Here is a 20,526-nt window from a genome sequence, read left to right as displayed (position 1 = left end):
GGAATTATAAAACGTTTCATGTGCTCGTTAGTCATTTTCCACTTTTGCTTGCCTTCGCATGAATGTTTCATGGGGAGCTTATTTCGAGTTTCTTTGAAATATTTGAGCCTAACGTGCCTTTGGTCTCTTAAAAACAGATGTTTAACTTGTTTCCTAGTCTTCCTGTCGTTGATAAAACCACTTCAATTGTGTAGCTAAGGGTAAAGCTACGTACAGACTGCAATACACTAGCTGTAGTTTTCTCCCCTCTGTGAGACAGTGTTGATGATGAAGAAATTTCATACTAGAATTGATTCTGGTCACATTTCCAAATATTTCCTTCCTCCGCACCCTGCTCTGTCATAAAGATGTTCAGCTCCTCCACAAACTGTAGAGCCTTCTGATGTATACTGTTATCATCTTCTGTGTCCTTGCGCGTGACAAATGCAGTACGCTGGTGTCCAAAATTAAAGCAACAAGGTTGCTTTTATTTTTCCACAAAACAGTATAAACAGCTGATAGAAAAGTAGAAACAGTATAAAGAATACAGAATGTAAAGAACTGCAACGTACATAACATTAAGACGAAAATGTTATTCGTTTTTTCCAACTTAACAGATTTGCACACACATTGCAGCAATTGGTTAATGTGCTCAGTATGGGGTGCGACCACCCCTGGCAGCAATACAGGTCTGAGAACGACGGCATATGCTGTGAATGACGTCATCAGCGTCCACTCTTCCTGCAGAGCTTCTCGAAAGTCTTGGAGAGTGGTTGGTGGATGCTGACGTGATGCAACCCGTCTCCCTAGTGCATCCCAGACATGCTCTTTGGGATTCAAATCGGGAGAGCGAGCAGGCCACGCCATGCGTGCAGTCTCTCCCGTTTCCAAGAAAACATGAACCACTCTTTCTCTATGACGTCGAGCACTATCGTCCATCAATACGAAGCCTGGGCGCGCGGCACCTCGCAACAACAGTACATGAGGTCCCAAGACCTTGCCACGATACCTGACAACAGTTAAACCTTTCCTTTACACCCGCAGACTTCCATGAAGAGGTGTTCGAGTGCTGAACATAATACCTGCCCACACCATTTGTGATCTGCCTGGATATCGGTCTCTTTCCACAGTGCTCACGTCTCGAAATTACGTTCCACATTCCCTTCAGAAGCGAATCCGTCGAGAAACACTCTCCAGACCAAATGGGGACTCACGTGTGGAAAGAACATTGGCCCACTCTTCGATTGTCCAGGTGGCATGCTGACGACTGCACTTTAGACATTCCCTTTTGTGAAGACACGTCAGAGGCACACATGCACCAGGTCTCCGACAATAAAGGCCACTCTGTCGAAGCCTCCCCTACACCGTTTGCCTCGATACAACACGTCCAGTGGATGCTGCTACGCCCGATGCCAGTTTCTGTGCAGAGCTGCCATCGTGCCCTTGGAGCCAAATAACTGTCCTCTCTTTCTGATGTCACACCTGGCCGGACCTGCCCTGGTCTTCGGGATACAGTTGGGGTGTCTATAAACTGTCACCACGTCCGGGAAATAACAGAAGGATTCACATTAAGCCATCAGACCATATCAGATCGTGGCTGTCCTGTTTCCATTCTTCTTATAGTCCTCCACCGCAGAGAGCCTGGTAGGCGTCTTTTCTGTGCCATACTGCACCGTCTATGAATGTATACACAGCGATTGTGAGTGTGGAACTACCTGGCAAACACTAGCCCCTTTGATTGGCGCCCTGATGACATAGTTGGGTGGTTTCCCGTTGATCGAAATTCCACCTTCCGTGCAGAGCACTAGCTTACAGACATCTGGTGACAGTTTGTGTCATTACATCGTGAATTAGACAAGGGACAGGGAAATAGCGGTTTGTTGCTTTATTTTTGCGGACCAGTGTAACATGTTTGGATCAAATACTATATTCAGCCTTAAGATTGCCGATAACAGAAATCGAAGCTTTGGAACTGTCGAAGCCAACAATTTAAGATGCTTCTAGTGCCCACACTTGCAGATGCCAATAGTGAACTGTGGATGCACTCGACCTTGCTCTATCAAACTAAGGTATTACATGCTCTTTTATAGTTTAATTGCGACAGTCTGTTTCCTCTGAAACGAACTCCTCCCCGCCTTTTGGTAGACACATAATTTAGAATTAATCTGCAATTTGTTTTACTTTTAATGCACTTCCAGCGTCTCATTAGTTTTCTGTATGGATTAGAAGCCACGATTGTGACAGTCTTCACAAATGTTCTCTTGTAATCTATCATCAGCCACTTCTAATACGCTGGGTCTCGACTATTTGGGTGGAGACAGTTCGTACTTATTGACTAAGTCTTTCTGTTTCTCTGGAAATGAACGTCGTGTACTGCTTGATAGGCCACCTTCAAGTTCAGTGTCTTCTTGTCCCTCAGAATCAGATCAGTAGACCTATCCATATCTGAATTATTTTGTTATACAGGGTTAGTCACTAACTATTGCCACCAAGAATAATTCCAAAAGTATGATAGTAACTGAAAAGTTTGTGGGACAAAGTTGTATGGGACAACGGGAAACACAATATGAAGTTGGTTTTTTGTTGCTAGGTGGGGTCGCTTCAGAGATATGAAGGTCACCTTTGCTTTTTTAAATGGGATGCTATAGTTTGGAACTTTTTTTCTGATAGCGGCTATTGAGACGAATCCAATTATGTAAGGTCTTCGAAGGTCAACGAAGGTCACAACGGTGACACGAACGTTCATTTATAGAAGGTGTTCGAAGTGATGACCATTGATATCAGTGCCACCGGATTGAGTGGTATTCCTTATAACATCGGCACTTACCGAAGCATATGCTCTGACAGTTCTCTTTCGCATATATTCAGGTGTAGTTGGAACGTCTTTGTAAACAATGTCCTCTACGAATCCCCACAAGAAAAAATCCAGAGGCGTCAAGTCTGGCGAACTAGCCGGCCACGACGCATCTTCTCTGCGCCCAATCCAGCGATTTGGGAATTGTCTCTGGAACTCATTTCTAGCCATCAGCGAAAAATGTGCCGGACAGCCATCTTGTTGATACCACATTCTGTTCGTTGTTCCTAAAGGTATTTCTTCCAATAACAGACCTAACGTTTCTTGCACGAATGTGGTGTACTTCCTAACATGAAGATTTCCTTCGATGAAATAGAGGCCTGTAATGCTATCCTCCAGAATCCCACACCATACATTCATCGACCACTGTTTTTGGTGTGCAACTTGCCGCAGCCAACATGGATTTTCAGTTGCCCAACAATGCATGTTATGCAAATTAATATTTCCATGGATTTGTGAATGTAGCCCCGTCAGTAAATAAAACCAAATTAATAAATGTGTCATCCCTCTGAATATGAAATTGAGCCAATCGGCAGAATTCGATGCGACGAATACAATCCGTACTAGTTAACTCTTGATGGAGACTGATATGGTAATGATGATATTTATGGCAATGCAGAACACGAACAATACTACTCTGGCTCATGCCAGATTCCCTTGCGATTTGACGAGAACTAACCCCAAGATCTCGAACCACAGTGGCAAGAGTACCAATTTAAGTTTCCTCGTAATAACTTTCCTTTGCCAGATATGTTTCCGATGCGTTAATGATCCAGTTGTTCTCAATTTATCATACACATATTTAAATGTACGAGGTGTAGGGTGAGTACGTTGAGGATATCTTTCAGCGTATAAGTCTGTAGCTTCCACTGAATTTCGTTGGCATTCTACGTAAGTGAGAAGCATTTCTACTTGTTCTTCGAAGGAATACGTCATTCACATTCGCTTGATTCGACGATACTAGTCTTACCGTTCCTATTAGTGCTGTATTGCGAAACCGTCGAATGGTGTTTACACGTTAATGGGATTTTTGATGGATACGCTGTATTCGGCGAATATTTACTATTTGCACGATATACAAGAGAGAATTGTCAGAGCATGTGGTTCGGTAAGTGTCGATGTGATAAGGAATTCCACTCAGTCCATGATAAGAAGATTGCAGTACTGCACTGATACCAATGGTCATCACTTCGAACACTTTCTGTAAATGGACGTTCGTGCCACCTTTGTGACCTTCATTGACCTTCAAAACCTTACTGTTACACATCATTGGATTCGACACGATAGCCACTATCAGAAAATAAGTACCAAACTATAGCATCCCATTTAAAAAAACAGAGTTGACCTTCATATCTCTGAACCAACAAAAAGCCAACTTCATGTTATTGCCCCTTTTGTCCCATTCTACATTTGTCCTACAAACTTTTCAGCTACTATCATACTTTCGGAGTTATTCTAGGTGGCAATAGTTAGTGACTCACTCTGTATAACACATTCGTGATCTACCTTCGACCCCGATTTCATTTGCATATTCAGCACGTCGCAACTTTGTTCCTAACATTCCGACCACATTCGCTGGATTAATTTTCTTCATGCTATCACCTGAACACAGTTTAAACAGTAACCCGCGTCTCAGTACTCCACGAGACACATTCATACTGCAGCTATACCAATCACGCACTTATTAGAGCAGTTACAAGACGCGACCGCGTGATGGTGCCAGCACACAAGTGCCAATTTTGCATGGAAATGACGCCGACCTCTGTTGTTTTTATGCTCGAGAGTTAATCTAAGCATGGTTTCATGCGGTTTCGAGCGTTCGAGGTCAACAGTGTCCCTTGACAGTATTTCAGCTTGCGTATCAATTACCTCTGGTCTAATGACAACCGAAACTCTTCTCTTAACTAGCGTCCTGGATGTGCTCACCTACAAAACATTGCTCATCCTGCATCCCCAAACAAGCATCCTCCATCTTCAAACATGCTACTCTGCTGTCTTCACTAAATCCAGGATCTTGCTGCATTCAAAGAAAATTTAGTACTGCTTCCTATTGTCATCCAAGCGATTTATCTTCGAGAAAGTAACAAGTGGTCACGTCTTTGTCCAGCAGAGAAGAAAGTACTGATTTCTTCTTCCAGCGCTATTTGTTTCCTTTTGTTTCTACAGCATCTAATTTCATCGCTCGCTCCTTCTTCTAGATTCATTACATGTATTTCAGTAATTCCCCATATTCTTCTGCATCTCCCTAGACTATCTCCGCTCTAATGTCTATCGCAGGCTACAGTCTGTATCTAACTAATTGAGTAGGTAGATGCACACATGAGCTGCATTGCCGAGAAGAAGACTAGGGGCAACTTATTTCTATTACATACATTACTGAAATTATATTTTCTATCCTGTATGTCGGCTTATTCAGTGTAAGACAATTCATATAAAGATGAACAATGCGTGCAAGAGGCGCCTCTAGCTTCACCAAGGTAAATTTGTCAATAAATAAATATTCAGAAAAACTACTTGGCACTGTATCTCAATTCAGTAATGTTCGCTTTTTTTGGTGCACGAAAGAGAATTTGACGTTGAGCAAAGTATTATTTTATTATTATTATTACTCGAAATTGGCCAACCCATGGCCATATCAAACAGCTGATTTATGACATCATATTATTTTCAATTTTTTGGCTTCTTAATACTTCTTCATTCTTGCTCTCTGTTGTTCTTTTCTTTCTTCTGTCCATGTCCTTGTCTCTTCTTTTGTGTTTTCTTCTGAAAACCCTTGACTTTTTATTCATTTTTCCTGAATTCATGTCTGTATTTTGCGCCTTTGTCCGTTATACTCTACTCATGTAGACCTTTCCTAACTTATGTGAACCATGAAATTTGGATTTTTGGATTTGTGTAAGAGAAGTTGAAATTTTTTTGTCAGGCTGTCATCATCCATTCTTTCTAAGTGACCAAAGCCGTTACACACCGTCTGTGCAAAAGGAGTCGAGAATGATTTTATTACTGTCGTATAATTGACGTCAGTGCAGCATGAGTAACAACTGTAAATAAGAGTTGTGCATTCGACCAGACAGTTGTGAGCAGGCAGTGTTAAGTAGTGGACGCGGGCCTTAGTGTGTCACCGTTGTTGTGGTACATCAGTAAATGATGTGGTAAATCAGGTGATCAAGACATTTTCCCGAATGATTCGGGGAAGAGAAAAGTGGGTGTAAATGTTGTCCCAACACCTGGAGTTGTGGTCCAAAAACGACGACACGTGGACGTCTTACGGCTTGACTGAAATGCAAGACGTGGACAACTACTTCGTGAAAAAAATAAGGTGATGGGTGATTAGACTCAATGCTATCAGTATGAACCTACCACCAAACCACAAAGTGCAGAAATTTACATGAAGGGTCGACGCTTTGACGATATAACCGTTATTCAAGACAGTGTGACACCCGAGTTGAGCAACATCCCAGAGTGTGATTTTTCTGAAGATTTTGGTTAATTACATGAAAGTTCTGTGCTTTGAGTTCAAGTAGGGGGAATCTACGTAGAAATATGAAGCATTGAAACAGCTACACTACTGGCCATTAAAATTCCTACACCACGACGATGACGTGCTATAGACGCGAAATTTAACCGACAGGAAGAAGATGCTGTGATATGCAAATGATTAGCTTTTCAGAGCATTTACACAAGGTTGGCGCCGGTGGCGACACCTACAACGTGTTGACATGAGGAAAGTTTCCAACCGATTTCTCATACACAAATAGCAGTTGACCGGCGTTGTCTGGTGAAACGTTGTTGTGATGCCTCGTGTAAGGAGGAGAAATGCGTATCATCACGTTTCTGACTTCCATAAAGGTCGGATTGTAGCCTATCGCGATTGAAGTTTATCGTATCGCGACACAGCTGCTCGCGTTGTTCGACATCCAATGACTGTTAGCAGAATATGGAATCGGTGGGTTCAGGAGGATAATACGGAACGCCGTGCTGGATCCCAACGGCCTAGTATAATTAGCAATCGAGACGACAGGCATCTTATCTGCATGGCTGTAACGGATCGTGCAGCCAAGTCTCGGTCCCTGAGTCAACAGATGGGGACGTTTGCAAGAAAACAACCATCTGCACGAACAGTTCGACGACGTTTGTAGCAGCATGGACTATCAGATCGGAGACCATGGCTGCGGTTACCCTTGACGCTGCATCCCAGACAGGAGCGCCTGCGATGGTGTACTCAACGACGAACCTGGGTGCACGAATGGCAAAACGTCATTTATTCGCATGAATCCAGGTTCTGTTTATAGCGTCATGATGGTCGCATCCGTGTTTGGCGACATCGCGGTGAACGCACACTGGAAGCGTGTATTCGTCATCGCCATACTGGCGTATCACCCGGCATGATGGTATGGGGTGCCATTGGCTACACGTCTTGGTCACCTCTTGTTCGCATTGACGGCACTTTGGACGTAACATTTCAGTTGTGTCACCAGCCGTGGCTATGCCCTTCATTCGATCCCTGCGAAACTCTACATTTCAGCAGGATAATGCACGAACGCATGTTGCAGGTCCTGTACGGGCCTTTCTGTATACATTCTCCAGATCTCTCACCAATTGAGAACGTCTGGTCAATGGTGGCCGAGCAACTGGCTCGTCACAATACGCCAGTCACTACTCTTGACGAACTGTGGTATCGTGTTGAAGCTGCATGGCCAGCTGTACCTGTAATCGCCATTCAAGCTCTGTTTGACTCAATGCCCAGGTGTATGAAGATCGTTATTACGGCCAGAGGTGTTTGTTCTGGGTACTGATTTCTCAGGATCTATGCACCCAAATTGACTGAAAATGTAATCACATGTCAGTTCTAGTATAATATATTTGTCCAATGAATACCCGTTTATCATCTGTATTTCTTCTTGGTGTAGCAATTTTAATGGCCAGTAGCGTATATTAACTTTTGTCTGTTTTTTTTTTTATTTCTTTTTTTTATTAATCTCGAAAATTTTTACATACATTTCCTCGCTGCTTCTCAATTTTCAAATCCCTTTTTCATATTATGGACCCATAATTTTTCAAATTGCTCTTCTCCAAATTACTTAATGTTCGGGTGTGTACCATCTGTAATACCTCAATTTTGAAGAGAACTTGCAAGTTCTCTTCTGAGTTTGCTAAATCATAAGCAAAAATTATGCAGTCAGTTTCAGTTTATTGTTATTTTCAGGTGACGTCAGCAGAGAAGTTGGTGCTGCTGCTCGTGGGAATGCAGCTGTGCGGCGGGCAGGCCTACCGCCAGCAGTACGCGAGGCGCTACAGACAGGCCGTGTACCACACCCCAGCTGCCGGCTTTCACAGCGCGCCCAGCCTGCCCCCCTTCCTTCACGGACAGTACCTCAGATCTGGTGCTCATTTTGTGCCCATCAGAGGATTACATAAGAGATTAGCACTGAGTTCCCACACTGCATTGGGAAACGGGAAGCACGATAATATTGCACCCAGCCCTGAAGTGTCACCTCTGCAAAGTGGTTTCCATGTAAAACCTTTAGATGCCCACGCCATGAGCTCACAAGGAGGCGCGAGCCCTGAGACACTCCACGTTCCAGCAAGTGGTTTGGTTGGCTATGATGTTGGAAATACTCAGGAGGCATACAGTAGCAGCCTAAACCAGATGCAACTGCCTGGTTCTGGCGATTTTCATTATGGAAGTGGCGCTCCCATTTTTGGAAATCTAGGTTACCATCCAGGTTTCGGAGCGGATAATGAAGAAAAATCTGTCGGCAGAGTTACAATGCAGGTTTGTCTTTAACATAGCTAGATATAAAAATTTTAGACATAACAAATCTATACGATAAGTCTGTCTACTATTTTTGATTATTGTTCTTAAGGCTCTTTTATATAGTCTGAAAACTGTGCTGATATTTTGTGTATTTGCTCTCCAGAAATAATTCTATATCTAAGAATTAAATGTACATATGGACATTATGTAACTAAAAGACATTGACAGTTACGCAACGACGACAGGACTTCAAGGGTACAACACGCTGAGGACATTCTTTTTGCAAGTATCTTAGTTTATTCACTTTATTTATGAATCAACAGTCATTCGTAGGATTTTTGTGTTTATAATGTAGTCTACAGAGCTATCATCTCCACTTCATTTAAAAGTGTCATTTTGCCTCTTCAAACTGTTATTTAAGGCATGTGCTTTCTTTACGTTCAGTGTAGTTTTATTGCGTATTGACCATTTGTGAACTTCCCTGAGATTTTATTTCCCTTTCTCTGCAAGATTTTCTCTTGTTTTTTCAGCGATTATAAAATTGCTGTTATCAGCAAAGAAAATTTGTTCCTATGACTTCCCTATAACTAAGGTGTGTGTGAGAAACAATATTGGCCTTAATACTCTATTCCTAGGAACTCTTTTATTAATTTATTTGATTTTGATCGTGATTCTACACTAAAAGGTTTTCCTGATTTCCAGTTTATCTCTGTGCTTCCTACCCTACCTGCTAGATATGATCAGACCCAGTCGTCAGCTACACCTCTTATTCCTTATTACTACTGCAAATTTGGTAGATTCTTACGGTCGACAGTATTAAAATCCTTAGAAAGACTTAAGTATATTCCTGTCACACACTACTCGCTTTGACAAGAGCATCGAGGACAGCGTTTGTGAATCCCGCTGTAGGTGATTCTGTGATTCTACTGATTTGACCCCGCCCCCCATGAACCACAGACCTTGCAGTTGGTGGGAGGCTTCCGTCCCTCAGCGATACAGATAGCCGTACCGTAGGTGCGACCACAACGGAGTGGTAGCCGTTGAGAGGCCAGACAAACGTGTGGTTCCTGAAGAGGGGCAGCAGCCTTTTCAGTAGTTGCAGGGGCAACACTCTGGATGACTGATTGAATTGGCCTTGTAACATAAACCAAAACAGCATCGCGGTGCTGGTACTGCGAACGGCTGAAAGCAAGGGAAAACTACACCCGACATTTTTCCCGAGGGCATGCAGCTTTACTGTGTGGTTAAATGATGATGGCGTCCTCTTGGGTAAAATATTCCGGAGGTAAAATAGTCCCCCATTCGGATCTCCGGGCTGGGACTACTCAGGAGGACGTCGTTATCAGGTGAAAGAAAACTGGCGTTCTACGAATCGGAGCGTGGAATGACAGATCCCTTAATCGGGCAGGTAAATCAGAAAAGTTAAAAAGGGAAATGGATAGATTAATGTTAGATATACTGGGAATTAGTGAAGTTCGGTGGCAGGAGGAACAGGATTTCCGGTCAGGTGAATATAGGATTATAATACGAAATGAAACAGGGGTAATGCATCAGTAGGTTTAATAATGAATAAAACAAACAGGAACAGGGAAAAACTACTACGAACACCATAGTGGCCACATTATTGTAGCCAAGATAGACACAAAGCCCTCACCTGCCACAGCAGCGTAAGTTTATACGCCAAACAGCTCCACAGATGACGAAGAGATTGAAGAAATGTGTGATGAAATAAAAGAAATTATTCTGATAGTTAAGGGAGATGAAAATTTAATGGTCATGGGGGACTCGAATTCGACAATAGGAAAAGAAAGATAAGGAAAACTCGTAGGTGAATATGGACTCGGGGCAAGGAATGAAAAAGGAAGCCACCAAGAATTTTGCAGAGAGCATAATTTAATCATAACAAAAAATTGGTGTAAGAATCATGAGAGAAGGTTGTACACGTGGAAGAGACCTGGAGACACTGGAAGGTTTCAGACTGATTATATAATGGTACGACAGAGATTTCGGAACCACATTTTAATTTGTAAGATATTTCCATGGGCAGATGATCACAGTTTAAAGGATTAAAACTGAAGAAACTGCAAGAACGTAGAAACTTTAAGGGGATGGGACTTGGATAAAGTGAAAGAACCAGAGGTCGTAGAGAGTTTCAGAGGGAGCATTAGGGTACGATTCACATGTACAAGGGAAAGGAACACAGTCGAAGAAGAATAGGTACGTCTGGGAGATGAAATGGTGAAGGCAGCAGAGGATCAGGTAGGCAAAAACACAAGGGCTATTAGAAATCCTTGAATAATACTGTTGTTGTTGTGGTCTTCACTCCAGAGACCGGTTAGATGGAGCTCTCCATGCTACTCTATCCTGTCCAAGCCTCTTAATCTCCCAGTACCTACTGCAACCTACATCCTTCTGAATCTGCTTAGTGTATTCATCTCTTGGTCTCCCTCTACGATTTTAAATTGGTGATCCCTTGATGCCTCAGAATATGCCCTACCAGCCGATCCCTTCTTCTAGCCAAGTTGTGCCAGATATTTCTCTTCTCTCCAATTCTATTCAATACCTCCTCATTAGTTATGTGATCTCTCCATCTAATCTTCAGCATTCTTCTGTAGCACCACATTTCGAAAGCTTCTATTCTCTTCCTGTCTAAACTATTTATCGTCCGCATTTCACTTCCGTACTTGGCTACACCCCTTACAAATACTTTCAGAAACGACTTCCTGACACTTAAATCTATACTCGTTGTAAACAAATTTGTCTTCTTCAGAAAAGCTTTCCTTGCCATTGCCAGTCTACATTTTATATCCTCTCTACTTCACCCATGATCAGTTATTTTGCTCCCCAAATAACAAAAATCCTTTAATACTTTAAGTGTCTCATTTCCTAATCTAATTTCCGCAGCATCACCAGATTTAATTCGCAGCAGGTAAGAACGACCAGCAATTTTGGTGATCGAAGTGTTGTGATTTGGGCAGACTTCTGCACTAGGGATAAATCATGCATTGCTTGGTTGAACACTAAAATGAGCTCAAATATATACACTCAAGATGTTAAAGACAGAGTGGATTAGAATGTATGAGGACGCGGGAGACGAAACCCTAATATCTCAGTAAGATAATACATCTGTGCGTGTTTCTGCTACGACAGAAATGTGGTTTGAGGATAAAGATATGGATGTCTTACTCTGGCCTGAGCCTGGATTTAAAACCTGTGGAAAATCTTTGGGGAATACATGCAAGGCGTGTTTATCACAATGGAAGGCAATCTGAGGCCGTATGAGAACTGAAAACAGCGGTACGAGAAGAGTCGGCGACAATTTCATTGCTGCAAAACCTAAAAAAAAGCAATGCCGATCAGAACTTTTTGGGGTAATTAGGAAGAATGTAGATTCAACAAAGTGCTTGGAATGCAGTTAGACAAGAAGACAGGGAGTGCCTTTATACCAAATTTCCATTCAGGAAATGCAAACGCCTTATTCGTGTCATGAAAGAAACTATGTAATTCCGTTATGATTGTTTATGTGCTGTAAGTATCTTCTGCTTTAACAATAAATTCGATACACGTATGCTTCAGGTATTGTATATTACTTTCATAAGAAACCCGCCTTTGCACTGATTTACACTACTGTGGAATACCAGCACATGTGGTTAAGATTTTTTGGATGTCGACGAGCAAATGCGACACGCAATATTCTTTAGATTTTCAGTGTTTACTGCGTTGCACGCAAGCTTTTAAAGTACCGGCGGTGTTGTGATGATGGTCAGTCTCCAAGCTGTTCGGCACGCAAAGTTTTTCTCGAGGTTTGGCCTTCGAGGTGGCGAGAGCAACGCGCACTGTGCCCGCTACCGGCGCCTGTGCTTGGTAGAAGTTAAGATGTCAGCAGCGTTGTGAGTTGGAACAAACTTTTTGTGGCGGTGTTCGTAGCGACAAACAATTCGCTGTAGAAACGGCTTACGAAGTCACCGCCACACTTTTAATAGCGGGCCGACCGGTCCGCTGGAACAGTGAACAGAAAGATGAAAACCCAAACACTCTGATTAAGTAAAAGTCGGTACTTATCTTTATTAACGAAGATACAGCAACACAGTAGTGAACTCTGTGTCTACAGAAATCTGTCTAGTTCGAGTCGGAGCGGCTAGGTCAGCGTCGGCTGACGACAAACAACAACTCTGCTGCGATGAACACACAACTGACTAGCAAGTACACAATTCGGTGGCGAGTATACAACTGAGCGGCGAATGCAGAACTGTCCTAGCGCTCGCGACTACAGCGATTAAGAAACCAGAAGCCAGCGGTGGCGCGCGCAGACTTGCGGCGATTTCCTGTCTCGCTGGCGCTGCTTATGCGGACGGCGTCCGGACTTTGATGCTGCGAACCTTTTGGCAGCAAGCTCGGGTGGCATTACTGGCTAGGATATAACAAAACTGACTTTCGGTTTGGGTGAACTACAAAACAGGACTGTCACACCAAAACGGTGCTGTCTTTACGGCAACGGCGCTGTCTAAAGTGTTTACTGTTGACGACTCGATTTTTGTGATTTTAGGCGTAATGAGCATGACACAATTACCAGACGCGAATCTTACACGAAGAAGCTACTACGAAATATTAATGCCCCATTATGTTACTTGCGGGGTTCATCATGTCGATGCCACCAAAATGTTGGGTTTACAACATTAGTTTGTTGTGAAAATTAGAATAGAAGTTCATAACCAGAAAAGTAAAAGGGTTAACAACAGTATTTTAATTGTCTCGTACGAGATTCAGTAGTCAGATACCACTATAAAAAACAAAGAATGTTGGCCTAGCCACAATAATAAATAACTACATTTCATTAGAGTTGCTGACAATATTCTGGCCCTGAAAATTATTTAGTAAGTGGCCCTGAAAATTACGTAGTAAGAGTAAGACCTGCACGAATTTCGGTGCGAACCGTTCCCTAAACGGTCAATATAACCATAAAGTATAACTGTGCACTGTTATTTAAGTTCTTGGTAGACTCTTTAATAAACATTCATTCAGGTCCGAAAATTTGGACGATGAAGACGCTTGCACTTTGGAAATTTCTCTGCTCTCTTTCTAGCACACACACACACACACTTTCTAGCACAAGAAAGGTGGATGAAAGTAAAATATTCACTCACGACAACATATTATGAAATTTGATGCTGTGCGAAATAAATAATACGTTACTGAAAAGATTGCCCCTATCTTCTTCTTAAAGAATGATTGGAAAAAAAAAAATCACGCCTCGCACTTGTAGGCTACTGCTCCCTGAACTTGCTGATCAACAACGCACGAGAATAGCTCTAAATTTTCCGTTTCTTATATCAAGCCGCCCTAACATTCCTTAGTGCCGTTTCGGTAGTGATGTTTACATTTCGCTACATTCTAATGTAAACAATCTTTCTCCTTGTTTTGAACTCATTTTAGTAGATAAACACAACAGCCAACACAAACGGAATGGGAGACTTCAACAAAGTACGTCGGCGATCGGCAAGGATATTTTCAATATTCCCCAAGATGTCACAATATTTCTCGTAGAGCGCGATATATACTGACGGAAAAAAATCGCCACTCTAAGAAAGAGTTGTACAACATAAACGAAAGTTGGCAGGCGTTTTTCTACATCTGAAAGACCGTGTCTGTTCCAGATTCGCTCCAGTCGTATAAGAGTGGCGTAAGTAGCGCCACTATCAGCATGGAAATCAGTTTTTCCTTAAATACGCGCTGTAGCGGGAGCGAGCGCTAGTTTAATGTGAGATTAGAGGTGGTGTTAGTGAAGAATGCCGCTATCAACGTCTCATTGGGTTTTAACTAGGCTGTGTAAGTGTGCTACAAGAAGCTGGATGTTCCTTCTGCGATACTGCAGAAAGATTTGGCAGGATTTTTTTTTTCAGTCATCCGTCTTCTGACTGGTTTGATGCGGCCCGCCACGAATTACTCTCCTGTGTCAAACTCTTCATCTCAGAGTTGCACTTGCAACCTAACGTTCTCAATGATTTGCTGGATGTATTCCAATCTCTGTCTTCCTCTACAGTTTTTGCCCTCTACAGCTCCATTTAGTACCATGGAAGTCATTTCCTCATGTCTTAACAGATGTCCCGTCAACCTGTCCCTTCTCCTTGTCAGTGTTTTCCACATATTCCTTTCCTCTCCAGTTCTGTGCAGAACCTCTTTATTTATTCCTTACCTTATCAGTCCACCAAATTTTCAACATTCCTCTGTAGCACCAAATCTCAAATGCTTCGATTCTCTTCTGTTCCGATTTTCCCATAGTCCATGTTGCACTTTCGTATTTGGCACTACCGAGAGGGAAGACCGCTGTGTTCGACATATGGCTTTCGCCCATTGTACTGCATCTGCAGCAACAACTTGAGCAGCAACTAACACCTCAGTGACTCAACGAGCTTCTACAAATCGATTACTTCAGGGACAGCCCTGAGCCAGACGCCCTGTGGCCTGCATACCATCGAACCCAAACCCGCGCACCTGACTGCAAATTTGTACGTCAATCAGGTGATTCAATCTGTTGTGGTGCCATTCATGAACAGCATTCCAGGGGATGTTTCCCAACAGGATAACGCTCACCCACGTACCACTGTTGTAATCCGATATGTTCTACAGAGTGTCGACATGCTGCCTTGGCCTGCTCGATCATCAGCTCTGTCTTCAATTGAGAAGATATGGGAGATCATCGGACGATAACTCTAGCGTCATCCACAACCAGCATTAACCATCCCTGTGTTGCCCGACCATGTGTAACAGGCGTGGAACTCCATCCCACAAACTGACAACCGACACCTGTACAATACAATGCGTGCACGTTTGCATGCTTGTATTCGACATTACGGCAGTTACACCTGTTATTAATGTACCAGCATTTTACATTTGCAATGGACTGGTGGTGACGTCAAGTTCCTGATCGTCAGTCTTCGCCCCAATGTCCTGGATTAAATTCCAATCCTCTCCACAGCGTCTCATACAGTGAGGGTTTTTGGTACTGTTGATGGTGATCGGTCCGTCGGTAGGAGACGCTAAACTCGGTGACCCCCTTGTATCTCTTTGAGACGATTAGACTATGTGGCGGCACAGGTTTTCACCTTCGCCCTTCTCTCACTATTATCATCCAATTAACTAAGACCTCCTTTTCCTTGGGGTGTTGATGCTGTTTCGTGGTCGAAGGCGAAAGTTTAAAGTGCAGTAAATAACAGGACGACGTCCATGACCACATTTGACCCTGCTAACACCCGCCAGAGGGTTCGGTCCTTCCCTAGAGACATCGTGGGCCACAAAGCCAACACAGAAACACACACACACACACACACACACACACACACACACACACACACAGAGAGAGAGAGAGAGAGCGAGGCATAGGCAAATGATTAGCATTTCAAAGCGACGACACAATGTTGCTGTTGTTTTGGTCATCAGTCCGAAGACTGATTTGATGCAGTTCTCCATGCTGCTCTATCCTGTGCAAGCCTTTTTATCTCTGAATAACTACTGCAATCTACACCACACAGTTCCATAATAGCACTAAACTGGCGATGCCTTGATATCTCAGAATGTATCCTATCAACGGATCCCTTCTTTTAGTCAAGTTCTGCCACAAAATTTTGACTCGCCAGTTATGTTCATTATCTCCTCATCGGTTACATGATCTACCCATCTAATGTTTATCACTCTTCTGTAGCACCACGTTTCAGAGGCTTCTGTTCTCTTCTTGCCTGAACTGTGAGCCGTGCTCTCTCCCAACTACGCGTTTTCGCGAACATCTGTGTTTGGTTTCCCGCCCTTGTCGCAGTTATGTCGTGGTTCTTCTACGTGTGGCAGCAGTGGTGTGTATCGATATTTGCGCCGTGTATCATCTTTGGTTTGGAGCATCTAGTTTCCGGCAAGGCGTCTGGAGTGAGTCGGTCGGTTGTTGCGGACAGCGAAGTGATCCGCGCGCGGTGCAGTCGGCTGGGGCCGCTGGCAGCCCCTGCGCAGTGTCGGAGCGTGCGTAGAGCTGTCCGATCGCCACGAGCTTCGTGCTGACCGACCTGGGACTCAAAGTCGCGTAGTGGTTTCAACTACCCAAGTCATGTCTGTTCACGTTGTGTTGGTTCGCTTCGGTGGTTTGCTGTTGGGGAGGTTTTCTGGTGAGCAACATGGAGTGGTTCTACTGCTGAGATTTAGCCGCCATGGGATGCAATTAACTATTTTGGTCGACTACGATTTGAGTGCACCGGTGGAATTTCCTGTCTTGTGGCCGTTAGTGTTCCGGTTACCTGCCCTGGCCACTAACGTAATTTCAGGCAGTGTGTGTAATTGTGACAGCTAATACATACTCCATTGTGGACTATCATGTTTGTAACACTGCCGGTTTTAGTTCTCATGTACTGATTGATGGGAAGCAAGTCGTTTTGTCGGTCGGTCCGTGGCTGTCCTCTGCTTGGGTTCCGACGGATCAAGTATAGCTCGGCTCACCACCTGTCTCACCTAAGTGAACGAGGGCAGACCGACCTCTCTGGAGAACTTCTGAGTGCCACCAGTGTTTTATTATCTGTTGTCAGCTATATTAAATTTGAGGCTTATGGTTATTTGTTTTGTTTCATAAAATTTTGCAAATTTAATTTTTAAATTTATTTTTCAAGCTTAAACACTGCGGCCTTGTGCCTTTAAAGATTTTTTTTTAAAAAATTGTTTAGTTGTGGCCCTCAGCCATTGGTATTGCACCTTGCGTATGTTGCTTCTTTAAAGTATTTTATTTCTATCTTAAATGGATTTTTATCTTGTTAAGATTTCTTGTTGGACTCCTTCAGCTGTGAAAGAGTTGCATTTGGTAAAGATTCGGCTATGTGCCACTTCTGTTGTAAAGGTTATTAAATTACGATAAATGACAATTAGAGGCAGAAACTGACCTAAACCCTTGGCCCTCTCCACAATCCTATTACCTGTTCTGCCCAGCGGGTATAATGGGCGTCTCAAACTGTTTATGGCCCACGTTCCTCTCCATACAAGTTAACACACGAGACAAAAACCTTCCGAAAAGACTTCTTAACACTTAAAACTGGTAGCCAAAGCAGGTAGTAGTAATCCTATCTACAGTGCGCAACGCAAGTGCAAGTATAACTTTTCCAAAACTATGTAATTGTCTTCAGTTGCCACGCTAAAATTTCAAAATCAAATGGCTCTGAGCACTATGGGACTTAACATCTGAGGTCATCAGTCCCCTAGAACTACTTAAACCTAACTAACCTAAGGATAGCACACACAGCCATGCCCGAGGCAGAATTCGAACCTGCGACCGTAGCGGTCGCGCGGTTCCAGACTGAAGCGCCTAGAACTGCTCAGCCACTCCGGCCGGCAACTAAAATTTCAAATTTGGTTCGCTACCGCCTTCTTCTGGATTGTACAAAAGCTTGGCGCCCCGCGATGTCGCACTGCGGCTCGTCGACGCTTCAGACAGCAAGGTGCCGACACGTGCGAAAAAAAGGACTCCTCTGCGACGGAGGTCAGAACCTTGACGCATAGCGGTGAAATCACGGGGTTTCCCAATTGTGGCCGAGGAACCATTTGAGACACATCGACACTCAGAATTGACACGGAAAAGGCTCACGGTGTGGCATAAAGGGCGTCACTAGAACCCCCTTTTCCTTGGGGCGTTAATTCTCTCGCGTTTCGTGGTCGAAGGCGAAAGTTTGAAGTGCGATAAGCAAGAGAACGATGTCCATGACCACATTTGACCCTGCTAACAGCAGCAGAGGGTTCAGTCCTTCCGTAGAGGTATTGTGGGCCACAAAGCCAACTGAATGTGATCGCATCCCTCTGGACATCAGTGCTAGCGCGCTTTTTGCTCTGGTGTACTGGGTGAAAACATTACAGACCGCCTAAAACCATTCGACGAAATCTGAATTTGGTACAGAGCAACAAAGAATGCTTAAGCTTTTTCAACCCTCCCATTTTGCACCATGTGGCGTGATCGTGGGTGAGTGGTACATTGACATGAGAATGAATAAAACAGCAAAGCATCTGTCCAAGATGCAGTCAGCCCTACTTTGCTGAACACTTTTAACTCTACCTGTACAGAGACAAACCGTGATGCAGTCCCATGCACCTGCTTGTAGGCAACCCCCACTCACTCCTCCGATTGCGCCGGCCCGCTAGCAGGGGCTGGAGCGACAGCATCCGATCGCCTAGGACTCCGACACGGTTTCTCTCTGTGCAGGCAGGTTTTTAAAAGTGCTCGACAGAGGTGGGTGGGTGACACCGAGGATCTTGCCGAATTGGATGGTCTCGGAGGGACCCTTTGCTATTTTATTCACGCGTGTGTCAATGCCGCACCCTATAACGTAATGCATACGCTCAAAAATCGGGCATAGACAAGTTTTAAAATTTATAATGAGAGTGACATCCGGCTGAAGAGACTTTTCGGATGGGCCACAGGCATCGACAGGGAACCGGCTAGCAGTAGGGTTTTTCCCCACCAGTAGGTAGCAGGTTACAGACCTCCAGTGTGGGTTACAGCCCTTGTCCACTACGATGGTAGCTTTTACAGAAACATGGTCATACTGAAAGACTTCATAATTCCATAATAATTCGATTTTATGTAGTCCGACAAACTCAAATATATCAGTGTGCTTGCGTCACTGAGATGCGTTTATTAACACTTTCATTTTATAAGTACCATAAAAACTGCACCAGTTAGTCAAATATGTTTACAATAGTCGCTGCAAATCCATAATGCTGAACACTTCAACCGAAGTGTTGGATGATGGCTCAAGACTCTAGCTACCATCCATGACACATATTTTGTTTACTGAAGTATTGGGTTTTATATCTTTTTATTATCTAAACGTGTCAGATCATAGCATCCTCCACACAACACAATGGTATGAGAATTCTCACCTCCAGCCATCGCTCACCATTATTAACTGTTTCTGAATGTTAACTAAAAGTAATGTTGGCCAGTATTAAAATCGTTGTAATTAAAAACGGTAACTGACCCATAAGATGTTAAACCATAAATAAATTGAGTGTGAAAAGACGTATGAATTGAGCAGGCCAAACTCGTGCTTCGTATGTTTTAATGTGTGTTCTTTATTATTTGTTATAAGCGCATATGCACCAGAACATGTTTAATTAATTATGTTTAGGTTCTTATGTATACAATATCGTGTTTAGTCGCAACATATATCCAATCTGTTACTTTATTATTATGCAAATGGTGGTACACTTTATAAGTTTTAAAAAATCACGAAAATTAGCGGAGGAGCAAACGTTTCTTACTCGCACGGGTGGTGAGACTCTCGGACATTCTGAGTAGTGGAGTGGTTCTTCGAAGCAAGGTAGAATTTCTCGAAATTTAGAGAGGGGTGGGGAGAGGACTAGGTGTGGAGGTGTGATACAGTGAACCTCGTGTCGAGACGTGGCAGAGGGGACACTCGATGTTGCAAAGCAGTTAGTGGAGTGAAGTGACAGAACATGAGCGAGAGTTAGTGTGAACTTTAAGTGCGAGCGATTCGACCATACGGGTTGTGTGGGAATGTGCATGTCGTGTGTATGACGAAGTAAAATATAATCTCTCTTATCAACGTGACGAAAGAAAAAGTTCTAAACGGTTCACAAGCTCTGTATCATCTCGGAGCCCCCGCGTGATACTGTACGAAGTGATTTACCCACACTTTGTACATCACAGACATTTCAATGGGCCCACGTAAATGTGGATGGACTTAAAAGTTTGGCTACGTTTCTTTGGGACACCGCCAGAAAGTAGGAAATGTGAATAATTCACACACGCGAACTAGCAGCAATTTCGTCGCTCATCTGATAAAACTTTCTCCTAACACAGCCTGACCGCCTCCAACGGCATCCGAACGTAGAGTCCCCTCAAAATTGCCGCTGTTCACCCAGAAAAGCTCGGTCAAGCACCACTCAATTCAGTTAA

General features: G+C 43.5%; 1 protein-coding gene across 1 annotated transcript in view; it reads left to right on the top strand.

Annotated features, from left to right (window-relative positions):
• LOC124545534 overlaps nt 1-20,526 on the top strand; it is a 57,041-nt gene that overhangs the window by 29,105 nt on the left and 7,410 nt on the right. The window contains exon 2 of the mRNA XM_047124482.1: nt 8,040-8,609. Coding sequence (XP_046980438.1) covers nt 8,040-8,609 — 570 coding nt within the window. The remainder of the gene's footprint in view (nt 1-8,039; nt 8,610-20,526) is intronic.

The sequence above is a fragment of the Schistocerca americana genome, chromosome 8, assembly GCF_021461395.2.
Source record: "Schistocerca americana isolate TAMUIC-IGC-003095 chromosome 8, iqSchAmer2.1, whole genome shotgun sequence".
In the NCBI taxonomy this organism is placed as follows: domain Eukaryota; kingdom Metazoa; phylum Arthropoda; class Insecta; order Orthoptera; family Acrididae; genus Schistocerca; species Schistocerca americana.
The sequence above is the reverse complement of the archived record's forward strand: the minus strand, read 5'-3'. Positions and strand labels throughout refer to the sequence as shown.